This window comes from Carcharodon carcharias, chromosome 22 (assembly GCF_017639515.1).
Source record: "Carcharodon carcharias isolate sCarCar2 chromosome 22, sCarCar2.pri, whole genome shotgun sequence".
Lineage (NCBI taxonomy): Eukaryota > Metazoa > Chordata > Chondrichthyes > Lamniformes > Lamnidae > Carcharodon > Carcharodon carcharias.
The window spans coordinates 11,810,947-11,828,352 of NC_054488.1; the positions used below are offsets into that span (position 1 = coordinate 11,810,947).

At 41.6% G+C, this 17,406-nt stretch overlaps 1 protein-coding gene across 4 annotated transcripts in view; it reads right to left on the bottom strand.

The window, feature by feature from the left end:
* LOC121293614 (dynein heavy chain 9, axonemal-like) overlaps positions 1-17,406 on the bottom strand; it is a 530,687-nt gene that overhangs the window by 48,060 nt on the left and 465,221 nt on the right. For all 4 annotated transcript variants that reach the window (XM_041216734.1, XM_041216733.1, XM_041216736.1 and 1 more), the window contains 2 exons: positions 7,966-8,157; positions 6,586-6,756 (listed from right to left, as the gene is read on the bottom strand). In XM_041216734.1, coding sequence (XP_041072668.1) covers positions 6,586-6,756; positions 7,966-8,157 — 363 coding nt within the window. The remainder of the gene's footprint in view (positions 1-6,585; positions 6,757-7,965; positions 8,158-17,406) is intronic.

A 17,406-nucleotide genomic window follows, 5' to 3' on the forward strand; every position in this document is an offset into this window, starting at 1 on the left:
CAGGGAAGTGCTATGCACCCCCTGTGCAGGCGGGGGCGGTGGGGGGGGGGGTGTGGTGTGGGGGGGGGTGCGGTGGGATTCCTAAAATCGGCTAAGTGCAGCCTCAGGGAGATTGGCTCTAAATGTGAAAAAGCTCAAAATAGAAAAATAAAATTTCCCTAACATGTCCCCTCATGTGACAATGTCACGTGAGATGGGACATGTTCATAATTTCCAAAAAAAACTTTATTAAAAATGTTAAAACCGTACAGGAAACCTCATTCCGCCCGTGGATGAGGTTTTGTGTTTATTTCTACTTCCCGCCGGGGCTCCTGGCCGACCCACTAACCTTAAGGTCAGACGGGCAGGTCCACTAGTTACTTGAATTGCTCTGTCAATGGCCTCAATTGGTCATTGACAAGTCGACGGGCGCGCAGCTGATTTTGCTGCGCCCCCGCCTTCCTGTAAATTTAAATGGGGCGCGGTGACGTCGGGAGTTCTGCCTGAAACCTTATCCCGTGTCATTTTACATGTCGGCGAGCGGGCCCCACCCCCCCCGCTCACTGGTGGTAAAATCCAGCCTTTAGGCTTCTAGAATCTCAAAATGCAGTCTTTGGCACTGCTCCGAACACCAGACAAGATACGTCTGTAGAACGAGAGGAGTTCTTCTCACCGCCATTACAACAACAATGTAGATTTAAACAAGAGTAAAACAATGTGGAAACCTAAGAAACAGAAAATGCTGGAAATACTCAGCAGGTGTGGCAGCATCTGTGGAGAAGGAAACAGAGGCTGGGATTTTCCAGCCCCATCATGGTGGGACCCGCCATGGGAGATTCGGCGGCCCAGCCAAAGGTCCATTGACTTTCGGTGGCGCCGGATGATCCCAGCAGTGAGCAGAGCTGGAAAATCCCGCCCCCAAGTTAACATTTCTGGCCGATGACCCTTCGTCAGATGTAGACTTAACTCCTGCCTTTAGTGTGGAAAAATTTATCAAAGTATTTCCCAGATACGCAAGTTAAAAATGCTCAAGAAGGAGATTTGGAAGGTTGACTAAATGCATGGGTTTCAAGGAAGGCCTTAAATAAAGGAGGACATAATAACATAAGAAATAGGAGCAGGAGATGACCATATGGCCCATCGAGTCTACTCTGCCATCAATAAGATCATGACTAATCATGGGATTCAGCTCCACTTTCCTGCCTGCTCCCCATCCAATGATTCCCTGAGAGACCAAAAAGCTGTCCATCTCAGACCTAAATAATGATGGTGCATCCATAACCCTCTGGGGTAAAGAATTCCAATGATTCACAACCCTTTGAGTGAAGAAATTTCTCATCGCAGGTCTAAATGATCGGCCCCTTATCCTAAAACTGTGGCCCCTTGTTCTAGATTTCCCCAGCCAGAAGAAACAACATCTCAGTATCTAACCTGTCAAGTCCCTTCATAATCTTGTTTGTTTCAATGAAGTCAGCTTTCGTTTTTTTAAACTCCAGAGAATATAGAGCCACTTTACTCAGCCTCTCATCATAGGACAACTCTTGCATCTCAGGGACCAATCTAGTGATCCTTTGCTGTACTGCTTCCAACTATATCCTTTTGTAAATATGGAGATGAAAATTGCAATCAGTATTCTACGTGCAGAATTTTATGAGTCGGCGAGTGGGGGCAGGTTGACATATAAAATAACATGCGGTGACGTTGGGAGGAACTCCTGACATCACCGCGCCCCATTTAAATTTTCAGGAAGGCAGGAGCACAGCAAAATCATCTTCACGCCCGCCGATCTCCCCATGGCCAATTAAGTAATTAAAGGACCTGCCTGTCCAACCTTAAGGTTGGCGGGCAGGCCAGGAGCCCTGGCAGGAACTAGTAAATGCATGAGACCTCATCCACAGGTGGGATGAGGTTTCACGTAGGCTTTAAAAAATTTAAATAAAGGTTTTGCGAAAATTATGGACGTGTTCCAACTCATGTGACACTGTCACATGAGGGGACATGTAAGGAAAGTTTTATTTTTCTATTTTTGTCTTTTTCACATTTACAGCCGATCTCCCTGAGGCAGCACTTAGCCTCAGGGAGATGAGTGCGCTCTTTTATGTGCGTTTGAAAGGATGCACTCTCCATTTTGGGATTCCCCCACTCCGCCCGCACAGGGAGCGCATAGTGCTTTTGTGCGGACATCGTGTAAAATGGCGGCACGCCTCCGATCGGGGGCGCCGATCGGAAGTGCGCCCGTTCATGCCCGCCCATCAACTTCCCCCCCTGACTAGGGGAACATTCAGCCCTATGTGCGGTGTCATCAAAGCCCTGTGCAATTGCAGCAAGAATTCTTCATTCTTGTATTCCACTCCCTGAGGAATAAAAACTAACCATGCTATTTTCTTTCCTAATTACTTCTTTTATCTGCATACTAATGTTTGTGTTCCTTGTTGAGTACACCTGTCTCCCTGAACATCAACATTTACAAGCTTTTTAAAAAAGCTTTACACTTTTAAAAAATATTCTGCTTTTTTATTCTTACAACTAAGTTGAATAACCTCACACTTCATCTGCTACTTTGTTGTCCACTCGTTTAACCTGTCTACATCTCTTTGCGGTCTCTTTATGTCTTCCTCACAGATTATATTCCCATCTAGCTTTAAATCTTCAGCAAACTTAGATGCATTACTCCCTGTCTCTTTGTCTGTCATTAATATAGATTGTAAATAGCTGAGGCCCCAGCACTGATCCTTGTGGCATTCCACTAGTGACAACCTGTCAACTTGAAAATGCCCCATTTATCTCTCCTCTCTGTTTCCTGTTAACCAATCCTCTATCCATGTTAATATATCATCCCCAACTCCATGAACATCTTGTGTATTAATTTTTTGTGTGGTATCTTATTAAATGCTTTTTGGAAATTCAAGCATACTACATCCAATGGTTCCTTTTATCTACCCAATTAGTTATATCCTCAAAAAAACTCTAATAGATTTGTTAAACAGATTTCCCTTTTGTAAAACAAAAACAAAAATACCTGGAAAAACTCAGCAGGTCTGACAGCATCTGCGGAGAGGGATACAGTTGACGTTTCAAGTACGTATGACCCTTCATCAGAACTAAGAAATATAGAAATGAGATGAAATATAAGCTGGTAGAGGGGGGTCGGACAGGTAAAGCTCGATAGGGGGCCAGTGATAGGTGGAGATCAAGAAGAGACTTCCAAAGACGTCATAGACAAAAGGACAAAGGGGTGTTGACGGTGGTAATATTATCTAAAGGATGTGCTAATGGGGACATTAAGGGTAGAAAGCAGGACAAGCTAGTGGCAGATGGCCCTATGGGGGTGGAGTGGGGGGAAGGGATCGAATTGGGCTAAAAGGTGGAGATAAAACAATAAATCGAAATAAATTTAAAAATAGGTGGGAAAAGAAAAATATATTTGTTAAAAAATTATAAATTATTGGAAAAATGGGGATAAGAAAGGGAGTGGGGATGAAGGAGAGAGTTCATGATCTGAAATTGTTGAACTCAATATTAAGTCCGAAAGACTGTAAAGTGCCTAGTCGGAAGATGAGGTGCTGTTCCTCCAGTTTGCGTTGATCTTCACTGGAACATTGCAGCAGGCCAAGGACGGACATGTGGGCATGAGAACAGGATGATGTGTTGAAATGACAAGCGACAGGGAGGTCTGAGTCATGCTTGCAGACAGACCGAAGGTGTTCCGCAAAGCGGTCACCCAGTCTGTGTTTTGTCTCTCCAATGTAGAGGAGACCGCATTGGGAACAGTGAACGCAGTGGGCTAAATTGTGGGAAGTGCAAGTGAACTGCTGCTTCACTTGAAAGGAGTGTTTGGGCCCTTGGACAGTGAAGAGGGGGGAAGTAAAGGGACAGGTGTTGCATCTTCTGCAGTGCAGTGGGAAGGTGCTGTGGAAAGGGGTTGAGGTATAGGGGGTGAGGGAGGAGTGGACCAGGGTGTCCTGGAGGGAACGATCCCTGCAGAAAGCCACCGGGGGGAGGTGAAGGGAAGATGTGTTTGGTGGTGGCATCATGCTAGAGTTGGCAGAAATGGCAGAGGATGATCCTTTGAATGTGGAGGCTGGTGGGGTGATAAGTGAGGACAAGGGGGACCCTATCATGGTTCTGGGAGGGAGGGGAAGGTGTGAGGGCGGATGCGCGGGAGATGGGCCGGACATGGCTGAGGGCCCTGCCAACCACCGTGGGTGGAAAACCTCGGTTAAGGAAGAAGGAAGACATGTCAGAGGAACTGTTTTGGAAAGTGGCATCATCAGAACAGATCAACTGTATCCCTCTCCGCAGATGCTGTCAGACCGGCTGAATTTTTCCAGGTATTTTTGTTTTTGTTCTAGATTTCCAGCATCTGCAGAATTTTGCTTTTTTACCTTTTGTAAAACCATGTTGACCTGTTCTAATCATACTACGCTTTTCTAAATGCATTGTTAAGACTTTCTTAATAATAGATTCCAGCATTTTCCCAATGACTATGTTAGGCTAAGTGGCCTGTAGTTCCCTCTTTTTTCTCTCCCTCCTTTCTTGAATAACAGAATTATTTTGCTAACTTTCAGTCTGCTGGGACTGTTGCAAAATCTGGGCAGTTTTAAAAAATCATAGCCAGCACATCCACTGTCTCTGCAGCTTTCTCTTTTAGAATCCTAGGATGTAGGCCATCCAGTCCTAGAGATTGGTCAAATTTTAGTCCCTTGTGTTACTCCTGTATTTATTCTCAGATTATATTAATGACATTAATTTCCTGTTTTATTAACCCCTAGGTAACCCTCTATTTCTGGTATTCAACTTGTGTCTTCTACTGTGAAGATGGACACAAAATATTTGTTCAATGTCTCTGACATGTCCTTATTTCCTATGATAATTTCTCATGTCACTGCTTCTAAGGGACCAATGTTTACTTTAGCAACCCTCTTCCTTGTTATATACTTATAAAAGCTCTTACAATCTGTTTTTATATTGCTGGCTAGTTTGCTCTCATTATATTTTTTCCATTTTGTCAACATTTTGGTGGCCCTTTGCTGGTTTCTAAAACACTCACAATCCTTAGACTTACTAATGTTCTTTGCACCATTATAAGCCTCTACTTTTAATCTAATACTACCTCAACCTCCTTAAGCCACGGATGGATCTTTCTCACTTCAGTTTTTGTTTTTTCAATAGAATATATTTTTGTTTCTTTCCATATTTACCACTGTTAATTTATCACCATACCTTTTAATCTATTTATCCAATCAGCCTTAGCCAGTTCTCTCCTCATACCTAAGTAAATGGCTTTGTTTAAGTTTAAAATTCCTGTTAATGCTTGAAGTATGTCATTTTCAAATTTAATGTGGAATTCAATTGTATTATGATCACTACTTCCCAGTGGATCCATTACTATGATACTATCGATTAACCCTGCCTCATTGCACAATACTAAATGTAAAATAACTTTATCCCTCATTGGCTCTACAATATCGTTCCAAGAAACTGCCATGAAAGCATTTTACAAGCTTATCTTCCAAACTACCTTTGCTAGTCTGATTGGTCCAGTCTATATGGAAATTATATTCCTTCACAACTATTACATTGTCTTTGTTACAAGCTCCAATAATTTCTTGTTTAGTGCTCTATCCAATGGTATAACTACTGTTTGAACTAATCCCACCAGTGTTTTCTGACCCTTGCTATTTTTAATCTCAACCCAGAGGGTGGATGGAGATGTGCAGGGGTTCAGGGTGGGAATTCAAGAGAGTGGGATCAAAGTGGTTGAGGCACCCTTGCCAATAATATGGAAAAGAGAAGAGAAGGGAAGATTCACAAGAGGCCAGAGTGAAAGGAATGGGGAGTTCAGTGAGAAAGCAGGGCTGGCTGAGATTACAAAGATAGAGAGGGATGAGTCCAGGGAGCGATTTGAACAATGATGTGAATATTAAATTAGGTATATTGGGAGTAGATTGAAGTCAAAAAAGATAGGTGTAATAGGTGAGCAGGAATTGGTGTGAGACAGGATATGGGCAGCAGAGTTTTGCATGAGTTCAAGTTTACGAATGGTGGAGGATGCAAGGCTGGCCAGCGGTTTGGGGTATTTGAAACTAGAGACTGATAAAGGCACAAATCAAGATCTCAGTGCTACCCAGCCCAATTTCCAGGCAACTAGCTTTGGTCTTCTCACTGTAGAAGTTAAAGTTCAGTGGTTGTCAATATCAGTCAAGCAGTCTGACAGCATTGGAGTAGTTGGGGGCTTCAAGAGAGGCAATGGAGAGATAGAGCTCACTGTTATCAGAATGCAGATGGAAGCTGACCACATGGCTTTGGAAGTATCATCAAGATGGAAAGGTCTCCAAATTTACTTTTCTTTTCTCTGCATCAGCTCATTAGGATGAGAGCGGGTAGGAAGCGTTGGAACAGTTCTTATTGCACAAGCAGTAGGGAGCTAGTTCCTTAGCAAATCAGAATACACAAACTCCAGATTCATCCAACCTATTATCAAAATGATAAATGAACAAGCGTCAGTTTAATTTGCATCTTGGATGACAGCGGCTGGCTGGCAAATGGAACGAACACCATCGATCTTTGGGAAGGACAATTTCACTCCTTAAACTTGTATTTTACCTTTTCTTCACGTGTGGTCCCTCCACCTTCTCCACCGCTGCTGTCCCTGGGCTGCATTTCCAGAACAGTGCGGAAGAGCTTCTCTGAGGTCAGTGTCAGGAACCCAATCTCTGCATTGGGATGGAGACCATACAGGTAGGGAGACTCAGGGGGAAGCAGGTCATCAATGTACTGACAAAGAAAAGAAACATATTTAAAAAATACACAACTGAATTAAAGGCTACATTGTGGGTCATATAAATAGTTTTTGATGCATAAATGCACAATTTTTTAATATTACTAGACTTCCATATAGTCTGCAGCACGGTTGTGATTCAGCTGCTGAGCTGGGATGGTGTTTACCCTAGTCTATCCCTATATAGCTATTACTTGTAGGCTCAAAGCATGTACATCCTGAGGTGACATCTGACCCACTTGTTGAAGGAGGATTTGCAGATTGACAGCTTTTAATAAACTCCCAGTCTGTTTTCAGATGTAGGATAAAATCTACAAGAAACAGGGTTGAAACTACCCAATTCTTATTTTGCAAAACAACCTTTTAAATCAGGAAAGAGGGCAGTTCAGCCTCATCACCCTCTTCTGGAGCTCAAACCATACCCCACAGAAAGAAAAGATTGTGTAGCCCTGTGTTAATGGGGGATGCATACTGTTATAAATGATGTCCAACTGTGGAAATTATGCAATTTGATGTGCTCCACTCCTATCGTCTATGAATTGGCCCATAATCAGCCCTATGTGCTGCTGTTCTCTTACTTTGAGAGCCAGAATTCATGGTGCATTGTTTGGACAACAGGAATCATAGTGTTTGGAAAGTTCCAGATGACTTGGAGGGAGGGTTAATAAATCCAGCTGCTAAACGTTAGTGTTGAAATGGTAATAAAAATTAATGGAGTGCAAAAATGCGTGCTTTAAGGAATGGCCAAAAAGCCAAAAGCTTTAAATTAATTTAAGGTAGGAAATGCTTCATTACCATATCCTTGACTATTGAAGGCAGAGATCGACACAAGAAAATCTAATCATTTTATTTTAACAAGAAGAAATTCAGACTCAGAGGGCTGAATTTTGCTGTCGGCGATTTGGGGGCGGGGCCTGCTCGCCGATGCGGGATGTTGGGCGGAACCCCCAACGTCATCCCACCACATTTAAATTTTCAGGTACAGAGCATTTGTTGAACATCGTCGGGCGTCACGCTGGGCGGGCCTTAATTGGCCCGCCCACTTAAAATGGCGGCGGGGCCCGTTTCGGCGGCAGTGATCGGCTGGTTAGCAACAAATTGAAGTGATATTCAAATATGTCACCATAACTAGGGGATTACTGAAAGCAAATATGCTAGCCAGTCAAGGGTGTGGATCTACAAGTACTTGGGGAATAATCACCTACCTGATGATAGCCATTGTAGTCTAAATTAGGAGGAAGAGGGAACCCTGCTGCCAATAGCACTTCTCCTTCCATCATCTCTGGTTTAATAAACTCCTCCAGGTATGTTCTGCATAGCCGCCTATCCCAGTCATCTGTGATGTGTCCTCCATACATAATCTCACCAAACAGATAGCGCAAGTCATCATAGGGAACCTGTAATGAAGCAAATATTTATTTAAAACAGAAGCTGCTGGAAATGCATAGCAGATCCATCAGCAGATTTGAAGATAAATGACAGGCTAATTTTCTATTGGAATGTCAACTAAACATGACCCTACCCTTCCTTCTGCAGATGCTGTTGGACTTGCTGCGTGTTTCCAATATTATCTAACTAATTTCGGTGGTTAGTATCCCAATATTTTTCTTTTGTTATGTTTCCTATATTTATTGTTTGCTTTCGTACAACCACATCAAGTCTTAGAGTCTTGATAACCTCTCATGAACATGTTCCAAACAGCATAATTCATTGAGTTTCTCTTTCCTGTCCAGCCCCAACTATGGAGATGCATCTTAAGAAGAGGCAATGAATCAATTACACAAGATGAGAAAGACTTATTTATTTCACAAAAGTTCTCTGGATCATCCATATTTGATTACAGAAAGTATTAGACTGCCTGTGGTTCTTTTCACTAGTTAAGAGTTATAAAGAAGGCAAGCACATCTTTCTTCATTCACAGTCTGAGCTCTGACAGGTTATGCAACCAGCCAAGCCATAGGTTTACATTTTTCACTGAAAAATAGATGAATTGTCAAGCTTAACCTCCAAACATCAGTTACAAAATAAATTCTGGAGGAGAGGGAAATAAAAATGGAAATGAGTTTATTTAGTCACCTTTTTTTTATTCTTTCATGGGATATGGGCATCGCTGGCAAGGCCAGCATTTGTTGCGCATCCATAAATGCCCTTGAACTGAGTGGCTTGCTAGGCCACTTCAGAGGGCAGTTAAGAGTCAACTACATCAACATGGCTCTGGAGTCATATCTAGGCCAGACCAGGTAAGAACAGCAGATTTCCTTCCCTGAAGGATATTAGTGAGCCAGATTATTTTTTTACAACAATCAACGATAATTTCCTGGCCATCATTGCTGAAACTAGCTTTATATTCCAGATTTATTAACTGATTTCAGCAGCCATGGTGGGCTTTGAATCCATGACCTCAGAGCATTAGCCTGGGTCTCTGGCTTACTCATCCAGCAACATTACCACTCTGCCACTATTTCCCCTGCCACCTTATACTATGTGACCGGGTAATAAAGTGGTGGTTCCTTATATAGGACCATTTTCGGTGAATATTCTTTCCCAAAGGTAAGCATTTGAATAAAAGATTTTGTGGAATTCAGTTCATTTAGAAGGGAGTGAAAAGGGACAAAGTGAAGATCTGATTTCTCAGTTCTTTTCTGAGTAGGAATCTAGATGAGTTATTCGTTCTGTAAGCGTCTCCTTAATCCTCATTTATTTTTAACAGCTTCTTGTGCACAGGAGAAAAGAAACTGACTGTCCTTAATGAAACCTATTTGTTCACTATTGTATGGGTCTGTGCAGCATGGAGATAATCCGCTTCCTCTTATAGCACTTAAATTTTTCGGCCACCTCAGAATAGAGCAGTTTCCTGCCCACAATTCAGGAACAAACAAGCATATTTCACGATAAGTGTCATTATGGTTGAACCAGGTGCCGATGCAACATGAAATGCATTGTGAAGAAAAATATATCCTCAGCTTAATTAGGACTTTTACTACATTCTGCTACAATGGGCACATTGCTCTACTCTAGACGGTATGTTGGAGTTAACACTGGTGAAAAGGTATTATCAGCAGAGCAGTGATAACTAAAACATCCATGTTTTAATTGGCAAAGTTTAAATTTGGCAAAACAGAAAGAAATGACTTGCATTTATATAGCACCTTTAACAATTTTGGGATATCCCAATGCACTTTACATTTTTTGAATTGTACTTGCCACTGTAATGTAGGGAACATGCAGAATGAGATCCCACAAGTGGCAGTGGCCTGATAATCTGTTTTCAGACGTTGATTGAGTGTTAATTATTGACCAGTACCTCATGAAGAACTCCCCTGCCTTCTTCAAATCATACAGTGGGATCTTTTATATCCATGAAGGAGGACAGACAGGACATCTGATTATTGACTCATCCAAAAGCCGACACCTTCAATAGTGCAGCACTTCCTCAGTACTGCACTGGATTGTCAGCCTAGGTCTTGCACTCAGCTGATTCTGAATCCATGACAGGGACAGAATTCACTGTGGTTCATTTTTCTTGTTGAATTTCTTGTTTGGCAGCTAATACATGTTAAAAGCAGGTCCCAGTTGGTATCTACAAAACCTATCACTTCATCCTTTCAATTAAGGTAAAATCAGGGAGCCCAGAACTTTGAATCTATCTCTCACCTGACTGCACCACAAACACTGGCTGCTTAGAACTCCGGTTAACCGGAGGTTGGAAATTTCATCTGAGGAGCATTAGGCCCAATTATACCATTATTTCTCTGAAACCAGTATTTTTAGGCATTCCAGTCTCTAACAAAAATAACTCAGCTAACTAACTGCCTTGGCTAGAGTTTGTGGACGACACTACAATAGTCCTTTGTCATACGCAAAAAATGATTTTTTAAATTCATTCTTTCATTGGACGTGGGCGTCGCTGGCAAGGCCAGCATTTGTTGCCCCTCCCTAATTATCCTTGAGCTGAGTGATTTGCTAGGCCATTTCAGAGGCCAATTAAGAGTCACTGATGTGGGTCTGGAGTCACATGTAGGCCAGACTTTGATAAGGGTGGCAGATTTCCTTCCCTAAAGCACATTAGAATGTAATTGTATAATTAAAAAAATATATCTTTTCTTAAGTTTTGTTCCACAGATTTTGGAGTCATCTTCACTAGAAACCATCCAAAGGGGCCTGATTGCTTGTGCTGTTTGACAGAAGCAAACGTTCTGGCCTTCAAAATCAGGCAAGGACAGAGGTCCATTTTCAGCACATACAAGTGGCTACATGCAGATACCCCTGCTAAAATTCTTCTCCACATCAGCCAGGCCTGCAAATTCATTATGAATGTGAAAGCACATCAATGATTCAACATGTATAAACGCTAAGGACTGTCACAGTCAGAAGCCAGACACAAGTGTACCCCTTCAGCACACACTGAGTTAGCTTGTTGTGTTAATTATGCATGCTGTCTATTTAGTTAAGTAGGTAGATGGACATCTAATTAGCAATTGGCATTTTCCATACAGGCCTGATTAAGATACATTAAGATACTTCTTTGGAACATTATTTTGGAGCACTTTTGCTCCAAACTTTTACTGAAGTCCAAAATGATTAGTATTCTTGCTGTGCTAGGAGCACTGCAGCTGTATTTCTCATTGACGTGAGTAGCTTCTGAAAATGTAAAGCAGTCACCAGGTAATGAAGTTGGGGGAAATCGAACTGAAATGCACTACTAGTCTGACAGAGATGAACATACAGATTTATCATAAGTCCATATTGATTAAATGAGGGGCCAATATTACACATTGCATTCAGCCTTTCCACAAGCTGAATTCATTTTGTTACAAGCTAAAATGCTTATGGTTTTGGAGCGATGTAATGAGATTGTGACAAAATAAAGCAGCAGCTACATATCCACTGGCAACACTTTGTGAGTTGTTTTTTCAGATTAGATACATTAAAAAAAATCTTAAATGTTACTTGACATAAATGCTTGAAAACACTGTTCTCTGTGTCTTTCACCCCAGCTTTCCTCTTTTAGTCAGCGGCATTTTACTGAGATATGATTCCCAAGGTGACAATCTCCTCAGTAATTTTTCCAAGTTGCCATTAGTCTTGACACTTTAACTGTGATGGGTAGAAATACCTATTGCTGAATTCAGATATGAATGATTAGTGATCACATAGTTTGTTTTGTGTGTGTTGTTATTACATTGCCATGTTTTACATAGATTAATACCTTGTAAAGAAAACGCAAGCTGGAATGTTGTACAAGTTTGTTAAACATTTACACGTGACCAACTTTGCTTGGAATTTGACCATTGTCAGCCTGCCTGATTGTAGAGAATATCACGGCCCAGAAATTCAACAGCATTCTTACTTGTGTGCACAGGAGTAAGGGCAGAGTGTGGCCGGGGGTGCAGAGGGTAAATGCCCTGTCCCAGAATGGCGCAGCTCCCCAGTTATTATACCATTAACCTCAATGTAATAAAGCCAGCACAGACTGGAGAGAAATTATTGTGGTGCCCCTTAGGAAAGTGAGTCTGGGGATTAGGGCCAGAATTTTACATCCTGTGGGCGGTCGGGAGCCGATCGCGATCGGGGGTCCGTTTCCCAACCACTCCCAGGCCCGCCGATCGCGCACACCCACCAAGGATAAAATTCAGGCCTAGGTTTGTCTTTCCTCAATATGGCAGGTGGCGCACTTCCAACTAGAAGCATGCACGTACATCCTCTCCTCCTTTTTGGGGTCTTTAGGTGTTCATGCGGCGCCCAGAAAATAATTGTTGTGCTTTGCAATTTCTAGCCCCTCAAGCTCAGTCCTGGTACTGCCTGTGGGCCACGTCCATTGCCTTCCAACAGAAGTCGCTGCGCAATCATTAGCAACAGAATGGGTGACATTTCCTCACTTCACCCAGAGCACTGTGAATCACTGCAACCCCATGACCAGGGGGTGCAGATGAGGTCAAACCTCGGACTTCCTGGTTTTTATGGCTCAAAAACAGCAAGCTTTTGCCCTTGGTGAGCACATGAACATTTAATGAAATCTTTTCTAGGTTGTCTCTGCAGACCACGCACTTCACTGATAGGCTACAGAAGCAGCCAATGTCTTGCAGCTGCCCTCCATACAGTTCAAAACCATGAGCAGCAGTAGGCTTGACTTTCTCTATGATTATGCTCACCCGGCACCATCAAAGAGCTGCGGCCCACACTCTGTCACCATAAGATTGTGAAGGAACGTGCTCCAGAACAACTCAAAGTGCTGTTGGTCAAATTATGTGCACCATGTCTCTGTACAGAGTTTGGAATAAGGTCTGTAGAATCAGGAATTAAGATGTCTCTTAAAATCAATTTAAATTTCCCCTGTGAAAGGCTTCACAGTGTAGTAGCTATATCTTACAGCGTCTTGGTTGGAACCAATCAGCTCTCACATACAATATAGGTTGTTGTTTCCCCCCTTATATTGGTATTCTTGTGAGTGTCCTGATGAGCGCAAGATGAAAATCTTAGACATGTCTATTTTTTCAGGAATACATGAACTTTATAACACTTGTCTGACCATATGGCACTCTGAGGTAACCCACTGATATTCTTGTATCTCATGTCAATGGGTATCAATACCTTATTTTGTGTGTGTGTGTTCCCACAATTACAACATCCTAGTTCAAGATGAAAGCCTGTGGTTACTGAATAAGGTTTCAATCTCCAGTCAGTGATTACACTCTCTCCTCTGAGTCAGAAGGTCATGGGTTGAAGTTCCACTCCAGACACTTAGACAGAAAATCTTGGCTGACACTCGCAGTGCAATACTGAGGGAGTATTGCATTGTTGTAATATCCAGAGATATTACATTTATTTTCAATTTAGTCCATAGCAGCTCATACTCCCTCATCAGAACTTCTTTCTTAATCCTACCTGTGTTGTTGATACCCACATGAACCACCACAACTTGATCCTTCCCCTCCCACTCCAAGTTCCTCTCCAGCCCGAGAAGATATCCTTAACCTTGGCTCCAGGCAGGCAGCACAGGAACATAGGGAATAGGAACAGGAGTAGGCCATCTGGCCCATCAAGCCTACTCCACCCTTCAACTAGATCATCTGCCTCAATGTCATTTTCCCATGCTATCCCCATATTGATATATATATCATGTAGAAATCTATTGATCCCTGTCTTGAACATGCTCAATGACTGAGCATCCACAGCCTTTTGGGGTAGAGAATTCAAAAGATTCATCAGCTTTCAAATGAAAAAGTCCTCATCTCAGTCCTAAATGGCCTATCTCTTATTCTGAGACTGTGTCCCGTGGTTCTAGACTCCCAGACAGGGAGGGACACCTACTTTGTTGAGCCCTGTAAGAACTGTATATGCTTCAATGAGATCACCACTTATGCTTCTGAACTCTAGAGAATACAGGCCTATTCTCCTCAACTGCTCCTCATAAAATAACCCTGCCATCCCACGAATCAGTTTGGTGAACCTTTATTGCACTCCTTCTATGACAAACATATCCTTCCTTAGTAAAAGAGACCAAAATTGTATACAGTACTCCAGGTGCAGTCTCACCAAGGCTCTAGATAGTTGCAAGAAAACTTATTTACTCCTGTACTTAAATCTTCTTGCAATAAAGGTCAACATACCATTTGCCTTCCTAACTGCTTGCTGCACTTGCATGTTAGCTTTCAGTGACTCATGAACAAGGACACCCAGGTCCCTTTGAACATCTACACTTTCTAATCTGTCACCATTTAAAGAATACTCTGCATTTCTGTTTTTTCTTTCAAAATGGATAACTTCACATCTTTTTTTACATTATATTCCACCTGCCATGTTCTTGCCCACTCTCTTAGCCTGTGTAAACCTCCTTGAAGCCTCTTTGTATCCTCTTCACAACTCACATCCCCACCTAGTTTTGTGTCATCAGCAAACTTGGAAATATTACATTTGATCCCCACACCCAGATCATTGATATAGATTGTCAACAGCTGGGGCTCAAACACTTGTCAAAGTGATCCCACTTGTCAAAGCCTGCCAACCTGTGAATATTGACCTGTTTATTCCTACTCTCTGTTTTTTGTCCTTTATATAATTTTCCTTCCATGCCAGTAAATTATCCCCGATTCCATGTGCCCTAATTGCTAACCTCTCGTGCGGGACCTAATGAAAAGCCTTTTGAAAATCAAAATACACCACATCCAAAGGTTCCCCCTTATTTATTCGATATACATATTATATCCTCAACTACACAGCCTTTGGGATACACCAGCTATACTATAGGGAACAGTATCTATTCCCTTAACTATACTGTCCCCTACTGCAACCACATTTCTTTTCCAGTCCCCCCACTTGAATGACCCCCTGCACCATGGTGCTGTGGTCAGTTTGCGCATCCTCCCTGCAGTCCCTATCCTTGCCCATACAAGCTGCAACAATCTCGAACCTATTAACATCTTGGGCAGTAGATGCAGGGGGAATTGAGACGAACATTTTTGCGCAGCGAGTGACAATGAACCTGAACTCTCTGCCCATGAGGGTGGTGGAAGCGGAAATAATCAATGTCTTTAAAAGGAAATTGGATGGATACTTGAAGGAAATAACCTTGCGGGGCTACGGAGATTGATTGGGAAAATGGGATTGACTGGATTGCTCCAGGGTAGCCAGTACAGACTCAATGGGCTGAATGGCCTCCTTCTGGGACTGAAATGACTCTGGTGATCCTATGACAATTTCCTACATTACAACATTGACTACACTTTAAAAGCACTTCCTTGGCTCTAAAGCGTTTTGGAATGCCCTTAAGTCATGAGAAACACTTTATAAATACAAACCCTTTCTTTCTGATCTGATCTAAGAGCTCAATCTGTAGCAAGATCTGATCTGCAACAGTTGATGTCTGAATTACAAACTTGCCTTGGAATGAACGAAAATGGTTACACACTTGGAAAAGAGTAAATTTTTTAGAAAGATTTGATCTTATCTCAATTGGCTCCTTCACATAATAAATGTGCTGAGGAAAGAAATTACATTTCCTGATTTCCACAACTTTCCATTCCCAGACTGTGTTCTAAGACTTAAATAGTTCAGCCTGCAAACTGCAAGATTGTTTATAAAGATGAACTAACCGTTCCTAAAGCCAATTCCTAAAATGCCCTGGCTAGTGAAGGAAGGCATTGCTGGAGAAGTTAAACTTTTTCATTCATTTTTGCTTGCTCATTATTACCGCTGTCAATCTTTTCTATGCTAAAAAGGAAAAGGCTTCCTCATGGTTGTTGCTGATTACATTCATAGGATGCTTTCACGCCCGCTTGGACAGAAAAGCATAAGATGTCATTGTATTTTCTTCTTAAGATATTCAGAATAATACTCCATCAGGAAATAAAAATGAAAACTCTAGATTGGGACTTAAATAATAACAAAAGTTATTCTATTCAGCAGCATCTTTATACAGTTTTTTTGTGAGCTGCTGTCATAAATTGAAAAGCTGTAGTTAAATATATTAATATTCTTTACTCATGATGTTACACTCAGTGGTCCTTATGACTTAGTAATTTCTATTCAGCGATGATGGATGAATAAAATGTCTAAATTATTAATGATCAAAACTCAAGCTTCCCCACTTAAAGAGGGCAGGGAGTGAATTGGTGGTTTAATTGCTCAGTATAAATGGCTTAGCGCATGTTGTCAATTTTCCCTGATGTCCACACTGGTTAGTGCCTTAATTAAGACAATAAAGTTTGAATGAAGAATTCATGAGCAGGAGTTAGATATGAATTCACATTATTCTCAAGGCTTCACATCTTTGGAATAATAATTCCAACCGCTTTATGTAGTCATTATTTAACTTATTATTTATCGACATGTTCAGTTTTGATTAGGTACCATTTTATGGTCAGTATCTTATTTTACATTAGGGTCTTTGTTTAAAAATCGAGAGTAGGGCTAAGCAGAGAGTTTATAAACTTCTCAGCAAACTGTAAAATGAGAGAATTAGCCTATTCTCACAAGTGGTTTATGGAGTGTGAAACATTTTATGGTTGACAAGATCCCAGATCTCTACTTTATGAGCATTATTAAAGGACCAAATAGTGGAAATTACACATTATTGTATGACTGTGTGAACAATTCATAACAAAACCCTGTGTTTGCTATGGGCCAGGAAATTGAAAAGATGGAAGACATTATTCAGGAAGTTCCAAATCTTCATCAGTGATCAGAATGAGTAGAAATGAGGGGTAAAAAGTTGTGTAAAAAAATTCCAAATGATATAAAATTGAGTGGAAAAGCTGACGGCTCATTAAAATCAAATATATTTCCTGATTCTAGCTCTTTCCACCCCCTTGACTCTGTTCTGAAACTTTAGCAGTCCGGACCACAGACTGTTGGCATTGTTGGCAATCAGGATGGATAAACAGTTAGTCAATTTCTAAAGTGCGCAGGCTGGTGAAGCCATGGCAGGCATTGCTGGAGAAGATGAATGTTTGATATCATTTTTGCTTGCTTATTATTGCTGTTGCCAATCTTTTCTAACCTGCGAAGAACAAGGTTTCCTTCTTCATGATTGTCACTGATTATATTTATAGGATGTTCCAGAAAGTCTGAATACTTAGATAGCCTTTAGGAGTTGTCTGAAAGGTAAGTTCATGTATAGTTTGTATGTATAGTTAGCACGATTGGAA